This window comes from Eleutherodactylus coqui, chromosome 7 (genome assembly GCF_035609145.1).
Source record: "Eleutherodactylus coqui strain aEleCoq1 chromosome 7, aEleCoq1.hap1, whole genome shotgun sequence".
In the NCBI taxonomy this organism is placed as follows: domain Eukaryota; kingdom Metazoa; phylum Chordata; class Amphibia; order Anura; family Eleutherodactylidae; genus Eleutherodactylus; species Eleutherodactylus coqui.
In genome coordinates, this window is record NC_089843.1 from 126,795,437 (window position 1) to 126,813,884 (window position 18,448).

The following is an 18,448-nucleotide window of genomic DNA, read 5'->3' on the forward strand; positions in this document are numbered from 1 at the left end:
CAACTGCATACATTCCTGATGGTGGAATCGGTAATTGTATTCTAGATACTGTAGATCTGCTGTGACAGGGCCCACTTTAGAAGGACCTGACTGTTTTCTTGACATGCCTGCTTTAGTAAATAATTGTATATCCCATGAAACAACTCTGCATCTTTCCTTAGCCCACTGCGCTGTGCAATTTCTCCATTATTCCTCCTGGAACTGTATGAATAAAGTGACAACTGGGCATCATTATTCCTCTTGTTTGTATCCCTACTAGAGATGAGCGAGTATACTCGCTAAAGGCAATTGCTCGAGCGAGCATTGCCTTTAGCGAGTATCTCCCCGCTCGAGACAGAAGGTTCGGGTGCCAGCAGCGGGCAGGGAGCTCCGGGGGAGAGCGGGGTGGAACGCAGGGGAGAGCTCTCTCTCCCCCCCGCTCCCTCCTGCTGACTACCGCTACTCACCGCTCCCCCGCACCGGCACCCGAACCTTCCGTCTCGAGCGGGGAGATACTCGCTAAAGGCAATGCTCGCTCGAGCAATTGCTTTTAGCGAGTATACTCGCTCATCTCTAATCCCTACACACTTTGTCCAATCAGTGCCCCAACCAGTGTCAGAACGTATAGCGACACATTCCATGGAGGAGAATGATAATACCGCTCTGATATTTAGTCATATATTTCCAGGAAGAATAACAGAGGAGCACCACGACAGAGCTCTGGATGCTCCAGAACTATTATTTTACAGGGACTAAATCAAACATGTCAGATCTTCATTAACACCTTAGGGACCAGGGTGTTTTGGTCCTTAAGAATTTTGCTAATGTGGTGGTTTTACTGCCCTATTTTTTTTTTAAGTATCTAGTTCTTATTAAGCTACCAGAATTATTTTTGCTGTAGTTTTATTCTGTGACATATAGAGCTATTTTTATACATATTTTTTCACTGCCTTTTTTTTCCTGTTTTCTAGTTTTATCAGGTTAACCCCTACTCTAATAAAAAAAATGAAATAAATTAAAAATCTGTAAACCGCTAAAACATGAGTAAAGAAAATTGAAAAATGTTTTATATATTTTAAAAATTAGTATATAAATAAGGTATACAAATAAAGTATGGGAATGGTTTCCTCCTTTTGTTTTTTACCTTTTAAATTGGTATAGTGTTGGATTACAGAGTGCATATAGCGACATTTGTTGATGGCAGCGGTGGGCCATTTACTTTTTTATATATATTTTAATTTATTTTTATTCTGTAATTTTTTTTAAACTTATGTTTGCAACTTTTTTTTTAAACATCTCTGTCCACTATGACGTCATATAAGACCTCTGGGGGTCATTCACACTGTCTTACTTCACTCCTAGTTACAGAAGAAAACCTCCCCCTGCAGTGACATTATTCACTCTCAGAGCTGATCAGGGTCTGCTATGGCAGGGGGCACCTGGCGATTAAGTGACCGCCGGGTCGAATTGCGAAAGTAACACTTCCGCTGTCTTTCTTCACTACATAGTGCTCATTGAATGCTATGTATCCTGCAAGAGAGAAGGCAGAAGCAGTTAAAAACTGCTTCTGCCTGCTTCTCTGGGTCATCAGCTGTGACTGACAGTCAAGGACCCAACCTACTCCTGTTATATTGCAGGAGCTTTAATCCCGTGTCGTTTTTCTACTATCGGCTGATATTAAAGCCCAGCACCAAGCACCATAATTTACTGTGCTTGGTCCTTAAAGGTGTTAAAGGAGCCAGAGAATACAGCCTCGCACAGAAACTATATATAATTATGTGCACATAAAATACTATACAAAAAGGGAACAAAATAGTTCTGCATATTAAAGATCTGTAATAATTCAGAGCAGACATTCAAAAGTTCCTGATATGTGATGATTAACTGGACCAGCCTGACCACAAAGCTAAAATGAGACGTATGCAGACTATTAGTCAGCAAGAACTTCACAATGGAAATAGAAGCTGAGGATTGGAGTATAAAAATGGCAAATACATTTCCAAATGCTACAAAGATAGATTTGTTTCCACATTTCCAGTTCTAAAGCTGCACTACTCTTGATCTGCGAGTTCGCCGACTCTCGTGTTATACACAGACCACATATTACAGACATGTCTATAAGAATAGATTTAGGAATAGAATAATGTATATACAGTAGACTGTGTGATCATTCCTTAGGGGTGATACAGGCAGGCCATAGACTGTAACCCATCTATGTGATGACGAAAGGCAAGTTCTCAGCATCTAGACCTACAAGTCTCTGTGATATGTCAAGAATGAATTATAAGTGGACCTATTCATTTCAAGTAAACTGAAAAATGGAAAGAATGATCGGATTTCTTACCCCTTATAAAGCTTAGAACATGTAGCAATCAAGTGATTTTCATTTGACAGGTACAAAGCCTATGCATCTCCGAGCACTAAAACTCTACAAACACAGACTTTACTTATTATCCTAGTGTGCCACTTTATGACACAAATAAATCGGATAATTGGTAATAAAATCTGTTATTGACTTGTAGTGAACGACTCCTAAACCATACCCAACTCATTTTATGGTGCACAATGTATACACCGTCTTCAAGGTATTAAATTCTGGCTGCTAGAAGAATATTTAGTAGCGAGTTACACGTAGAATCCGCTACAGAAGTTTAATTCACTGTATTTGCTTTACTGCGGCAATAATTCTTTAGAATCCTAATAACTATTTTGCTAGCAGTTTTCTCTCAACCAGCCAATGTTTATAAGCCCAGCAAAATGTAATCTTCTAATACAAATGCACAATTTGGAAAACCTCCCATTATTCAATTATATAAACTCATTCTGACACTGTAAAAAAATCACAGCCAGAAGGCAGGTGGAGGGTAGAGTAAGATAAAGGCAAGATAACCTTTAAGCCTCATGAACTAGGTTATAAGAGGTGAAAGAATGGGGAGTCCAGGGAGCTGCGTTGCATACTCACCGGGTGTCCTGTTCCAGTGCTGTGCCTCCGCAAAGTTGGTGCGCACATAGCGTGACGCTTTACAGACAGCTCTGTGTGCATGCTCTCGGGGGAGCGCCGGCACGAAGCCATTTGAAAAGAGTCACGCTATGTGCGAACATCAACTTCTATGGAGAAACCGCACTGGTACAGGGCACTCAGTGTGTATGAAACACAGCTGCCTGGACTCCATGTTCCCTCACCATTGAGCCATAACATAGTTTATAGGGCTCAAAGAGGACGACAGGTTCCCCTCAATACCTTTTACACAGCCTGATGATTGGGCATGAATAGTTATAGCAAAGGGTTAAATATCTCTGAATAATCGTTAATTCCCTATCCAGCATGAATCTGTGCGAAGGCCAGTTAAATGGTCAACAGCCTTGACCAACACACAAAGAGCTGGATAGCTAAAGTAAAGAGTACAAGGAAGACCCAGCACGAGCGGCAATCATTGTATATATCTCTGTATGGGAAAAGCTGGATGCCGGGGTCACTGTTTTCAGAAAGGTTATCTGTAAATTCATTCTGTGTGTTAAGGGATGTCATCCCTTGACAATACTGATACAGCGAGTACATTTTAGCTTTCTATGTGTGACTTTATTTTGCCTGATTTTCTGTTATTCTGGCCCTTAATGTTGTGTTAAGTATTAGGTATTGCAGTGTACAAGTACTGGGGTGTCAAGTATTAGGTATTGCAGTGTACAAGTACTGGCAGGCAGTTTTGTTCTTTTCCTGTCCTGCATGACACTTCTGCCGTCAGCGGAGTCTTGGGTAGTCTGAGCTGCACTGGAGATAATTACCCGACAACCTCATTTATAAAAAGGTGGAAAAAACATCTGGTTAGTTATTTAGTGGTTCAGTGTCTCCTACCATATCATTATCTTATGCAATTTAATGATGCATCTTCTTCTAGAAGAGCTATGTGGGCAGCCATTACACTGCTTACATGGGTTGTCACACAGCTGAATGAAAGATATGACTAATTATATGGGCCGATTTATATCCTGATACCAAAGCACTCCCAGAGTGTAACAACTATATATCTGTTTCTGTGGAAGCTGAATGTCAACTAATATTGTGGCTATTCTATCTGTACAAGAATAGTCACACAGCCTTTCTAGAGTTCTGAATGGTAAATCTGAATAAAAGCCCTTTTTACATGGAACGATCATTGTACATTTATAAATCATTGGATCGTGTGAAACTGAACAATAATCGTTCAGTCAATAACTGGATGACAAATAATAATTTGTTTGCTTTTCATCACTCATTTTATCCAGGCATAAAAAAACAAAAAAAGACAATCGTCCTAAGTCAATGGGAGCTGCGCCTGCAATACTAACCCAGGCTGCTGCACTATGGCCAGAAATTAGCTGGTCAGCGTGGATCTAAGCTGCGGGTCCCCAACAATCATCCATTGATAACCTGTATAAATTTTTTTTCTTAAGTCTGGGAATACGCCTTTACATTCGCAACAGTCATCCAATTTAAACAGGCCCCAAGCTGAAACTAACCGTATAAATGTCAACTGCTATCTGGGATGTTACTACTTGATCAGACATGGGTTTTTGTTTTCTTCTGCAATTGTTCAGAAGTCAGGGCACATTTGAAGATACTGTATATGTATATTATGTACACACCACAACTTTTTGAACTGTTTGCAATGGCTTTTTTTCTGGCATGTTGCCTTTTTTTTGCATTGTTACGTTTTACCCCATCTGTGATAGTTAATCATAATCATGTGATGTTCACAGAATTTTTTTTTTTTTAAGAGGGGTTTCTTTTGGCATACTATAGGTTACAAGGTAAGTTAACTACTGAAACACGCAAGCCACTGGGGTTCATGTTCCCTGTACTGACATTTTTTTTATTGATTTCTAATAGAGACCAGATACTTTATTGGGACTTTACTTTGATGCTGGACTTTGTTCTTATGCTTGTGTTGGACCCAACTCCTTTGGCTAATCTGTGCGAACATGGATTCCTAGCGGTGGTGAGCTGATTGGTTTAAATTGCATGTAAAAGGTTGGGGTTGATAGCCAGTATATCTGTAGCGGTTTACTCAAAGCTTTATTGTAGCTGTTCTGACAGCAGGAAATAGTAAAAGCAACTTGGCTACAATCCCACATTACCATTCCTCAATCTCAAGCTGCAGCATCAGTTTTTCAAAAATAATCTTAGACAAGACTATATTGGACAAATATGGAATAGAAAACCTGCAGAGCTGTGAGGACCAACACACAGCTGGAGATGATCTATACATAGGGTTGCCTACTGTACCAATGAACAAGTCATTTACCTGCAGACTAATGACATATAGGATAGCTATAATGGCACATTTCTTGAACGCACCACATTAAATCATCCCCCAAATGCAGATGAAAAACTGCCCTAAGCTCCCTATGAACCGAGTGGAAGACTCAAACTCCCTTCTCAGTATCAAGGGGAATTCCATTTGGGGGAATCACCTGCTGATTTTCCCCTTTTTTATTATATATGATCCTTTGCCCCTGATCGTGATCATATATTTCAAGCAATTACCTATACTGAGGAGGGAGTTTGAGTCTTCCACTCATGTTCCTGGGAAATAGGGCAAATCTGTACTCTCATACAGGCAACTTACCCAATGAAGTGATTATTTGTATCAGGCAGTCTGCAATCTGAAGTTTTAACCTTTAGCAAGTGAATTTAATTTATATCTAATAAAAGTTATAGTTTCGGGAACTTGGTAAAGGAGTTTATGCCTTTGGCATTTGTTTTTTTTCCCACTTTAAGTCATTTATGACCCTTGCCGAGCTTCTAAGCCCCTTTTTTTCTAAATAGTATTCTAGTAAGGATATACGGATGACATATTTCATAGATTGTTATCTTACCTTTAAGCCTCGGTAACTTCCTGGACTTGTTGGTGATGAACAAGAAGATTTTGTAGATTTTGGGGTGGACAGCTGGCTACTTGGGGTTCCATTCACTAAGATATAAGATTACAAGTTATTAGTAGTTACAAACCTTTTATCTGTTGAGCCATTATATGGCTGCGATCCAAAACATTAAGACTTAGAAAAGCCTCTTATCAGGTTTTATATTCAAGCAACAACAGCAGCTCCAAATACGATTTTTAGCATTTCTACAAACATGCAGTCCGATGGTCTAAAGACCAGACGTGAAGTCCCGTCATCCTGCTCTTTTAGGTCATTTGCTTATTTGCTGTTCTTTTCTCTTTATTTATACCTTAAATCAGTCACTCTATTGTGTTACAATAACGAGAACTTATTAGGGCAAACTCCTGCAGAACGGGAGATGGTTAGCATGCTGCAGTATGGCGCTGCCTCTTGCTGATCACCTGGCTGGGTCATAACCTATAACATATGGCAGCAGGCATAGCTGGCAGACCCTGCTCTTCTCATTCACTGTCCAGATCTCATATCCTGTGCAGTTCTGCAGGTGCAAAATATGGCATGCGAGCTCGAGTCCTCCTGTTGTTGCTCAGTGAAAGTGTGTCCAGAATAGACAACAGATAAAATGTTATTTTGTGCCCCCCCCTCAGGGACAGTTTAGGGGGCCATTCATTTGGTATAGTTGTGCCACTAGTTTCATATTATGGAAAAGTGGGTTGTGTAAGAACTTACAGGGGTTTCTTTGTAAATCCTAAATGGTTAATGTAATCTTTTTGCAAAACTTCCACATATCTGAAAGTTTACACAATAATCAAAAATTGGCAGTCTTGTTTGAAATCCATTGTGGGGTGTATAGAGGCTAAATTATGGAAATTGGGTCACTGTCCAAATACTTCTGCACTCAACCGTATGTAGCGAGTAGCTTTCCAATGAGCTCTCCATGCTGTGGAATATGTCAGCGCCATACAAATTACTAATAATCTTTATCAGTGTAGGGCCACTCGAACACAGGAGTATTTTCATCAGCATTTGGCATCAGTATTTGTAAGCTAAACCAGGAGTGGAACATAAATCGAGATGGAGTGTTAAAATATAAAAATTTGCACATCTAGGTTTTGGACCTATGTTTTGGCTTACCAATATTGATACAAAATAATGTGACAGTGGCCTAACTAGAGGACCTGGATGACGGGTTAGGGCTGCAGTCATAATTCCGTTTCTCTGTGCCATTCTTCAAACAAAGAATAGGAATTAAAATAGGAAAACACGCTTCTGTCCATGGACGATGAATCACGCTGTCTGAAGCTTTTCATAGCGTTGCTGTGGAAAGCGCAGCGCCAGCGTCTATGAGGAGAGAATCATAGTGATTCTCAGCTCACGGGATTTAAATCGCGGCATGCCACGATTCTCCACGGTGAGTCTATCTGTCAGATAGGCTCACCTCGGAGAGCTGACAGCTCTCCCACCTTTTCCCCCACGGCGGAATATGGCTAGTGATATTCTGCCTAGTCCGTAGACAGGGGGCCTTAAAGATGGAAGCCTAATGGAATGGAAGCAAAAGGAAAGCATTCCATTAAAAAAAAACATTGAAATCATTGGGGGGGTGGGGGTGGGGGGGGGACTGAAACACATTTCAATTTTAATTCAGTTTCTCTGTCCCAAAAATGGAACAAAGAAAGAGAATCATGACTGAACCCCAAACACATGTGAACAGAGCCTTATCAGTAGGTGTCACTGAATTCTTTGGGATCACACATTATTACTACAACTTTTCATGCTGGAAAGACCTCATTTCATGCCATCTGCTCAGTATGTGAAATGGTTATTAGATGGTAAAGCCTACGGCAATGTATTTACATACATATGAAAGAATTTAGCAAGTCTGCCACCACAGCCATGCCTCCTGCGGACTGCCAGGCCACACATAGACGCCCTAGCACCCCCAACATGTGCTATACGTTTGCTACATTGTCTGCAAAGCTCCCTTACTGCTGGTTAGTGGACAGCATATAATAGACATGTATGGCACAACCGCTACCGAGAACTAAAAAGCTTCACAGCTGCCACACTTTGCCAGACACAAGTCGACCTTAAGGCCAAGCAAGCAAAATCTTCTGAACGCAATATGACAATAGCACAATGCACTTGTGGAGCAAATGTACAGATATTCATAAAATAGCAGCAAACAAAAACAGGACAAAGTTCACACACAGCAGATTAGTTGCCAGTTATAAGCTTTTTTTTCTTTAGAAAAAAAAAAAATTGAACAACTGCACAAAAAGTAAAAAAGATGTAGTTTTCAAACTGTCTTGGGGTCTTATTCCAGTTTTTTTCAAATATAAAAAAAAAAGAAAAAAAAAAAGTGTAGAGCTGCGACTGCACTACAAAGTGTGAACCTTTCTAAGGCCTCATGCACATGGCCATATTATGGAATCTGTAGGGCCATACGGTACTTATGCATGCCTGATTTCATCGCTTCAGGCGAAGAATACTGTATGCGGCACTGTAGTGCTGAGGTGTTGGTACTCCGTGTGTCACACTACAGACTATGTGCACACGGCCCTGATGCTGCGTGAATGTGCGCCAATAGTTAGGTTTCCACATGGACCAGCTGCAGTTCCCTAAGTTGCCTTATAGATGCATGTGATCAGTATTCTTGTATCTTGTCACCACCAGGCTGATGGGTGGAGACGGGCTGAGTCGAAGGGAACGCCCAGAGCTTATTGACAGCCACATACACACCTTCACTGCTGTGCCCAGAGCTTTGTGCTAGCTGCTGATTGGCTGCTTTTATACACACCTTCAGCCACCTTTAGAGAGCAGCAGTTTGGTGAAGAGCCTTCACAGAGGGAGGGAGCTCCCTTTGTGTCACTGGGTTGTCATGGCAACAGGACGCCAGATACTAAATCAATGTACAAAAAAAAAAATAAAAAAAATATATATATATTTTTTTAAACCCCTCTTTTGCTCTTCTTTCCCCTATTTTCATGAAGCACATTAAACATTTCAGTTAAACCCCATATATGTGATATAGTCGCTACTCCCCTTTATGGCAAGATTTCTGCAGCGGTTCCCACAGCAGCAGGATGCTGCAGTGGATTTACGCTGCGAGAAAATAATCGCGGCATTCCCGTGGTGTTAAACCGTGGGCGTATCCTGCTCCGTCTGTGGGCAGGAGCCCTTAGGCCTCTTGCCCGTGGCGGACTCCGCCAGCGGAATATCGCGGCAGAGTCCCACATGGCACCCCACAAGACCGCACTCTGGATGTTCCCTTCATCTCAATCCGTCTCCACCCATCAGCCTGGTGGTGACAATATACAAGAATACCCATGTAATCTCAGTGAACACTGGTAGTTTAAAGAGCGGTTGTCCTCCACCGTTGACCATCTTTTTACACTTTAACTATAGAATTAATGTCCATAAAATGTTCTACGGATGCTGGCTATAAACTATATTACAGTCCAGAGCTGCATTCACAGTTGTGCAGACTCCAGAGAGGATAATTTCCCAGCATTCCTTTCTGTCTCAATCTCTACACAAGTGTAGATTCTACAGGAGGGCCTGTCCACACTGGTACTTTCATTTACATGTCACTTATGCAAGAAACGTATATGAAAAATAGTGTACATATGCACGCATTTTTAAGCATATGGCCCCCTGTCCAGTGGCAGTGATTTCGCTGGCGGTAAACTGCTGGCGAATCACGCCAGCCAACGCTTCCCATAGAATTGCTATGGAAAGCGCCGGCACCTGTCCACGAGCGGAGAATCATTGCGTTTCTCCGCTCGCGGCGGGCAATTCGCAGCATGCTGCGAATTGCCCCGATTCTCCGCGGTCAGCCTATCTATTAGATAGGGCTGACCGGCGGAGATTCAGCTGCAGCTCTTGCTCCCGCGGTGGAGCTTCGCCGCGGGATACCGCATCGCCCGTGGACAGCTGGCCTAGGTTTACGTTTTTAAATCGTATGCACAAAATATATGTTTTGATACTTTTTGATGTGAAGAATGTAAACTTTTTTTCTTAAATTTCTAACCATTTCCAATCCAATGTCCCTGCCACCCACATCCTCCTCAGCTCTTCTTTATTTTGGGTGGAAAAGCATGTTGGGGATTCCTTGGAACACATAAAAATTGAAACCTGAACGGTCATGCTGATTTTATTAGCAATGAGTTTATGAGTTAATTTGTATAATACACTATCGACATCGCGGCTCTCCTCTGCACACTATAATATGCATATACAGAATAGAACTCAGACATCGCAGTTCTCTTCTGCATAGTGATAGAAACACGTGTGTCGGGCAGTGGAGCTATGCAGGGAAATCTCAAGGTCGACAAGTTCCGATACTGGATTGGAAAGGGTTAAAAATATACAATTTTTTTCCCTTTATGGCATTTGATTAAAAAAAAATATACAAGGAAAATAAGTGTTGCGATGGTTAAGCTCAGATGTTGAACAGAGCAGTTTTATGGAGCTTGACAAAAAGTAAACTGGCTGGTGGGCGAATAAAGCCAAGAAAGAAAGCCACGATCTGAATGGCTCACCTGGGGACCTTGCTGTGGAATAGGCACTGGAATAGTAGCCAGTCCTCTTTACTGCATTCATTTTACAACAAAGGTAAAGATATCAAGAGAATATATTAATTAGCAATTTCTGTCTGTTGTATGCAAACACTAAAAATCGACATCCGAATTGGGCCCCTTCACATATCTGGTCCTCAGTCACAATGCCCTCAGGCACAGCAGAAAGACACTGAACAAATCTAATCTAATGACAAATCTTGTTTTGTGATAAATCTAATCTAATGGTTTGCTATGGGAATAGTTCTGCGCCTGGTGACATCAGTTGTGACATCAGGCATCAGAAAAAACATTGCATTAAGTCCGACTATACACCCAGCAGCTATAAACATTAAAACCACCTGCTAAGTATTGTGTATGTCCTGCTTACTGACCCATTGAGGCGTGGACTCCACTAGACCACAGAAGGTGCTTTGTACTATATGGCACCAAGATACGGCTTATCCTTTAAGTTGCAATATAGGGCCTCCATGGATCAGACTAGTTTCTCCAGCACATCCCCCATATGCTCAATTACACTGAGATTTGGGAAATTAAAGGGATTTTCCAGGGAAATACTATTGATGACCTATCATCAGGATAGGTCACCAATACTTGATCGGCTGGGGTCCGTCGCTCAGGATCCCGACCGATAAGCTGAGTGGGAGCATGCTGCCAGTATGGGTACTCTGACCAGTCGTCGCATTCCCCTACACTGCAAGCTGCGATACTCTGTATGTTCTGTCACCTTTCTAACATAACCAGCATCATCTCTTTTCAGCAACTGTCATGGTTTCACTGGTTGTTCTTCCTTGGGCAAATTTTGGTAGGTGCTAAACACTGATTACTATGAACACAAGGCTTGCCATTTTGGAGATACTGTGACCTAGTCATTTAACCATCACAATTTGGCCCTCATCAGAGTTGATCAGATCCTTATATTTGCATATTTTCTGCTTCCAACATATTTTCAAGAACTGACTATTCACTGCTGCCTAATATCCCAGCTCCTGACCACATAATTTTATATTCCACAACACTTCTGCTCGACCCAACCCAAACAACCAATCACTGTGAACTAGCCAACCCAAACAACCAATCACTGTGAACCAGCCAACCCAAACAACCAATCAGGTTGCGAATCGAGCAGAAGTGTTGTGAAATATAATAATACGCCTCCTGACTATTCTAACCTGTGAATTGTAACATTGTATCAATGTTATTCCCGTCATCGGTCAGTGGTTTTAATGCAATGGCCGATCAGTGTAGATACTTGTACGCTGCACAAAAAATGCAATCAATTGTGTCCTGCACAGGCATAAAAAAAAAATAGCAGGACAACTTATATATGTGAGATTTCTGATTGGCAGATTTTATGTCACCTGACCATTAAAAGGGTTACTCAAAATGTAAAAAAAAACAAAAAAACAATTGGATCAATGCAGAAAAGGTGACTGAACAAAAGATGCTACACTTGCCATGTTTTATCACCCGCCACCACTCCGATAATCTCAGTCAGGCTTTGTTTACGTGGCTGCTACAGTGCCCATGTACCTACCTGACTGTTGTAGCCAATCACTGGTCTCCGTGGCTACAGCACAAGACCACTGGTTGGACAGGTCGGGTGGGAATATGGGCACATCACTGCAGCAGCCATGCAAGCAAAGCTTTTTGGGAAAGACCAGAACGGTGGCAGTGGAAGAGTGGGCAACCGGACTGGTGAGTAGCATCTTTGGTTATTTTATCACCTTTCCTTCATTTACCCAAATTTTCTATAACTCTGACAATTCCTTTAGCAATATATCGTAGATGAAGAGTCTAACACATGGAACTAATTCAATAGAGCAAGGTCAGCAACCATATCATCAGAGGACAGAATTAGAATGAAAGTGAACCAAGTTATAAACATTACATTAAAGTTGCTTGAACACTAATTTTTGTGGGATCAGAAAAAAAAAATCTGATGACTATGGGGGAAGCCCAACAGTTGGAAACAGAATTTGGGAATACATCCTGTACAATATGTGATGGGGGCAGCACACCCCTTCCTGCACATATCACACAGCAGGCTCACGACACTCTGACAGCAGCTTATAGAGAACGTTCTGTAAACGCTGGGGCAGCTCAGGTTAGACGGCTGCCCCCTTTGATCATGTAGGGAAAACAAAATGTACAAAATCAGGTTAGGAATAAATTGTTGTAACTAAAGATTTTAAATTTGTAAAACAAATAGGATTTATTGCCTTTAGGCTACGTTCACACAAACATGAGACGCACTAAACTCATGTGAATATTCATCTGAATGGAGTCATATACTTGAGTGAGTTTTTTCTTCCTCACAGCGATGCTGCCAGGTAAAAAAAAATCTGCATGTCCTATGTCATCGTGTCCCTCGGAATGCATAGCCCATTGTTTTTAATGGGACAGTCAAACACATTGCATGCCGAGGGATGTGATGTTTCCCATTGAAATCAATGGGAAACACTTGCCGATCCCCTGATTCGTGTCAAATAAGCGCCCGAGGAACGCATTAAATGATGCAGGGCATTTTCACATGAAAAACACCTGGCATCTGCGGGTAAAACAAACATTGACAAGTGCAATATCGGGTTGGGTTTCTTGGCTCGATACGGCGCTCGCCCATGTGAATCAAGTACTTGACAGACGTACAATAAACTGTTAAGACGACAGATGAACTGGAAGAAGGTCAACTTTTAGGAAATATGACATTTGATGGTTTAGGTGGGAAAGCAACAGCAACAAGGTCCATTACCTGCTCCTGGAGACTTGCTGCGACGCGAACTCCCAGGACTCTTTGAGCCAGCTTGCCTCTGGGATCGCGAATATGAAGTTTTCATAACACGACATTCTGAAATGAAAGGGATAATAAATTATTGTGCCGAAAAGCCAAGGCAATGTCCAAATAAACTGCAGAACAGCAGAAGATTTCTTTCCCAGGAAAAGTTGGGATAAGCTTGTTCACTTCTAAGAAAAAGTAAGTGAACCCTTTGGGATTACCTGCTTTTTTTCCCCATTGATTATAATCATTAATAATAATTATTAGGAAAGTGTGGTCTGATTACTATAAAAGTCAGTTTAGATAACAGTTCTAACCAGACTGTTAGGAGGTGTGTTTGGACCAGTGGATGTGTGAGGTCACACACAAGGAGACTGGGCTCAGGATGCCCTTGACAAACCACCTGTATGGAGAATCACTTGATCACCCAACGAGCATAAGCAGCTCCAACTATTAAGTTATGCGCCATCTAGAGACGGTGGCACCATTGTTAAAGACCCCTATGCTTGTCAGGACCATTTCCAGGTGCTTGGCTGAAGGACATTTGGTCTCACGGTGCCCATTACATGTCCTGCCTTTGAGACCCACCTCCAACTAGGTTTGCAGTGCTGAACAACTAAACTGGACTGCTACGAAGTGGAACCGGGTTGTCTTCAATGACAAATTCAGGTTTTGTTTTGGCACTGACGACAGCCGTGTTCGTGTCTGGAGACCTAGGGGTGAGCAACTCAATCTTGCCTTTGCTGTAAAGCAGCACACTGTTCCCGCTGCTGGTGTGATGGTCAGGGGAGAAAAAAAAAAAAATCACATATGACAGTAGTGGGGGCAGTGTGCTGCCTAGTAGTAGTACTAGGAACAATGACAGCTCAGTTATATGTTTAGGACATCCTGCTGCCACATGTGTCCCTCACATGGTGGTTTCCAAGAGGAATTTTCCAGCAGGAGAACAAGGGTGTCACAGGAGCCTCCACAACATTGTCCCATTTCTATGGTCTGCCTGGTTGGCCGATTTATCGCCAATAGAACATGTATGGAACCATCTTGGGTGCCAATTTCAACAGCCTATGAGTTTGCACGATCTAGAAGCTCAGTTAAAGCAAATGTGGATTGATATGTATCAGGTTACCATATGGAACCTATATGTTTCATTGCCTGCCCATATCCTACCTTGCACTGCCTCTAGCTTGGATACAACAGGGTACTAGAGCCCCCATGCCCACCCGTATCAGATCTTGTATCTAAGCTAGAGGCGGTACAACAGGGTACTAGAGCCTCCATGCCCACCCATATCACATCTGGTATCCAAGCTAGAGGCGGTACAACAGGGTACTAGAGTCTCTATGCCCGCCTGTATCACATCTTGTATCCAAGCTGGAGGTGGCCTAACAGGGTACTAGGGCCTCCATGCCTGTCCATATCACATCTTGTATCCAAGCTAGAGGCAGTACAACAGGCTAGTAGAAACTTCCTTCACGTGTTCAGTTTTCTGCAATGAATTCTCCCTTTGCACTGATATAAATGTAATCACTTACTTCTAGCAATGTTACAATCACAGAGAGAAAGTTTCATTCGATTCTGACAACTCCTTCTAGGTGCCCGATTTGTTTTGTAACAAGCAGTGTAGTTTTCAATGCAGAAAACCAGGTAATTCCAAAGGGTTCACTCTTCTTGTCAGTGTAATACTGGTAAAATCTGAGCAAGGTACTTGTCTTTGCACTGACCTGACAAAGTATACATTTATTTTAAAGGACAATCTGATGGAAATATCGCTTATAACAATTTGCCTCGTAGTGTAATAATACATACTTTTAACTGCATGGTCCCTCTCCAATTTTTTGAGGTTGCCCAGCAGACCTGCTTAGTTCTTCAAAATGGTTCAAACGTGTAAAATCTGCTAAGTTTCCCTTTAAATATAACTGAAATATGTATTTATATAACATACATAAACTATTCTCTGTAATGGAGAGTACAGATTAATTTGGGAAGACAAATGGACATCACTGCGCACGTGTAGAAGCCGGAAATACACAAAACACCCCCAGCGTCAATCAGCAGCTTTGAGGACAAGTCTGAGAATGCTAAAAGGCCAGACAAGTTGGGCCACCAATCGGACTCATTTACATGCTGTTTGGAAATTACGCAACAGTGAATTTTGGAGGTTTGGAGGCACAGAGGGTAAAAAAAAAACAAAAAAAACCCCCCAAACTGTTATATTTATCTGTTTTGGGCACATTACACGTAATATCTGGATATAGTAAATTATGTTGACAGACGTCCTGTAAACAAACATGTCCAGGTAGGGTGTTGTGTGTATTGTAGTCACCTACAATGTTGATCTTAATCTAAAAGATAGGAACAAAAACAGCAGATATATTATATAGATTCCATAAACTATAATTACCACTGTCCAGAACAAAGTCATCCTGCGCATAGCGGTATTTTTCTGGTCCACAGGCTATAAACACATCATCATCACCAAAGAAGTCTTGAAGACACATAACCTAAAGAAATGTCAAAAGAAAAGGAGTTATGTGAAGCACAATGTATATTAGGAGTTATATCAAGTTGTATCAAGATGAAGTTCCTGAAATCATAGACAAGTACAGTTATCATAATCAGTGTGTACAGCACAACCGTGATCAAGGATAATGAACCTGTGGGAAAGTCACTGCTACAAACCAGTTGCATCCATAGTTGCTAAGGTCTTAGTGCTTTATAAGGACACTGAGAAGTTTCTATAGGAACTGTGAGCATTTGAATTATTGTCTGACCAATCGAAGAAGCCAGAGGAAAAGCAGCAATTCTCCAAACTTATCTGTAAACTAAAATCCAGTACAAGGGGGTTGTCCAGATGGGTCTGTCACTCGGGATCCGTGCTGATCAGCTGTTTGCCAGGCCGCTGTCAGTGCTGGAAGCAGACAGCTCTGTCAGTATTGCAGTGGACTGGGTTGGTACTGCAGTCAGTTCTTGAATTCAATGGGAGTTATGCCCGCAGTACCAACCTAGGCCACTGCAATGTTGACAGTACTATCTGGTTTCAGTGTGGTCTGAAATTATAGCAATCCGGCAAACAGGTGATCAGAACAGATCCCAAGTAGCTAACCCATGCCAATCAACAACTGATGACCCATCCTGAGGATAGGTAATCAATAGTAAAGTTCCTGTCAACACTTTAAGCAAAGGCCAAATCAGGAAGTGTTTCTTTATAAACTTTATCAATAAGTTTGCAAAGTATACATCTCATGGTGAACGATAAAACTGCTTTCATCTACATTGATTTCAATTGGAGGACATGTAAGAAGAGCATGTACTGTAGTTACTTTCTCCCTCACTATTGAGCTAGAATTCCCAGCATTCCTTGTTTTTCACGGTAAAAAGAATTTGTAGTAACCAAATATATCTCTGCACGGAATAGGGAGCATTCTTGACCGGTGAGAGTGAGAGAATTCAGAGGTGGTGGTGGGGGACCCTCTTGGTGATCAAGTCAAATAGAAATAAGTCCTAGAAACTAAATACGGCAAACTATGCATTGGCTTAAAGGGGTTGTCCCGCGCCGAAACGGGGTTTTTTTTTTTTCAATAGCCCCCTCCGTTCGACGCGAGACAAACCCGATGCAGACGTTTAAAAAAAGAAACGGATAGTACTTACCCGAATCCCCGCGCTCCGGTGACTTCTTACTTACCTTGTGAAGATGGCCGCCGGGATCTTCACCCTCGGTGGACCGCAGGTCTTCTGTGCGGTCCATTGCCGATTCCAGCCTCCTGATTGGCTGGAATCGGCACACGTGACGGGGCGGAGCTACGAGGAGCCACTCTCCAGCACGAGCGGCCCCATTCAGAAGGGAGAAGACCGGACTGCGCAAGCGCGTCTAATCGGGCGATTAGACGCTGAAGATTAGACGGCACCATGGAGACAGGGACGCCAGCAACGGAACAGGTAAGTGAATAATTTCTGTATGGCTCATAATTAATGCACAATGTACATTACAAAGTGCATTAATATGGCCATACAGAAGTGTATAACCCCACTTGCTTTCGCGGGACAACCCCTTTAAAGGAGAAGGAGTCATCTGGAAAAAAACAAACTATTGCTTAAATAAAGTCTCCATATTTTTGTTTTGTGTTTTTACCTTGTTGGCCATTTTTGTTTTAGCTTTCAATGTTAAAAAAAATTCCTATTATCATGCAATTTTCACTCTGTCCATCAAACTTCCTAGTAGTCTGAAACTTCCATCACAGGCAGGAGTACAATGAAAGGTAACACCTATATGTAGTTAATATAAGATCCAAGATTTGCAATAGTTGATGGTCACAGCTCACCTCTTCATCCTCCCTGCACAATGACCTTTGCACATGACAAAGAATAAGCCCAGAACACTCTATAGAATTTCCCTTCTGTCTATTACGGCTTATTCAGACGACCGTATATCGGCCGGGTATTCAGGCCCGGCCGATATATGGTGTCCCTCTCTGCAGGGGGAGGAGGCTGGAAGAGCCAGGAGCAGTGCACTGAGCTTCCGCCCCCTTTCCACCTCCTCTCCGCCCCATGGCACTATTTGCAATGAGAGGGGGTGGGATGAGGGTGGAGCTAAGTACCGGGAATTAGTTCCGCCCCCATCCTGCCCTCCCATTGCAAATAGTGCCGAGGGGCGGAGAGGGGGCGGGAGCTCAGTGCACGGTCGTCTGAATAAGCCCTTATGTCTATGGACTATGAGGCTGCTAAACAGAACAGGAAGTGTCATCCACTTAGACTTAGTGGCCAGTGGGAAAACTGTGAGAGATTAGGATTTTTAAATATATAAAGGCAAAAAAGAAAAATTAAAGTCACCAAAACATAAAAACTTCATTTAACCAATGGGTAATATTCCAATGACCCACTCTTAAAGTTGTCGAACAACTGAGCTAACCAGACTTAGTACAGCTGCTGCACTTAAGAGGTTAGCCCCTTTTTACACAGCTGCAGAACCATTATACTTATATCTTTACCTTGTGCCTTGCCATTTTTCCCCATGTCAAGAGCGTCACACCCCTCCTTGACAAAATCTAAGTCGCAACCTACCAGACACTTCCATCTGTGCTGGAGCCATTGATTAAGGGACACATAACGTAACGCATCCATCAGTCGCCTCTATTGAATTATGCTACACAGGACATTGCGCGTTCTTTTTAACCACCACGCACAATGCTATTAGGGGTCCCTACACAATATTAGTAGACCTAATATCCATACCTCGATA

The 18,448-nt window shown here is 42.2% G+C and overlaps 1 protein-coding gene across 3 annotated transcripts in view; it reads right to left on the minus strand.

Annotated features, from left to right (window-relative positions):
* The window catches only part of DCLK2 (doublecortin like kinase 2), a 102,348-nt gene that overhangs the window by 34,524 nt on the left and 49,376 nt on the right, over positions 1–18,448 (minus strand). For all 3 annotated transcript variants that reach the window (XR_010785820.1, XM_066573659.1, XM_066573660.1), the window contains exons 3-5: positions 15,614–15,713; positions 13,189–13,284; positions 5,836–5,930 (exon numbers count right to left, since the gene is read on the minus strand). Coding sequence is in view for 2 of the 3 variants with exons in the window: in XM_066573659.1 (XP_066429756.1) it covers positions 5,836–5,930; positions 13,189–13,284; positions 15,614–15,713 (291 nt within the window). In the remaining variant the exon portion in view is untranslated. The remainder of the gene's footprint in view (positions 1–5,835; positions 5,931–13,188; positions 13,285–15,613; positions 15,714–18,448) is intronic.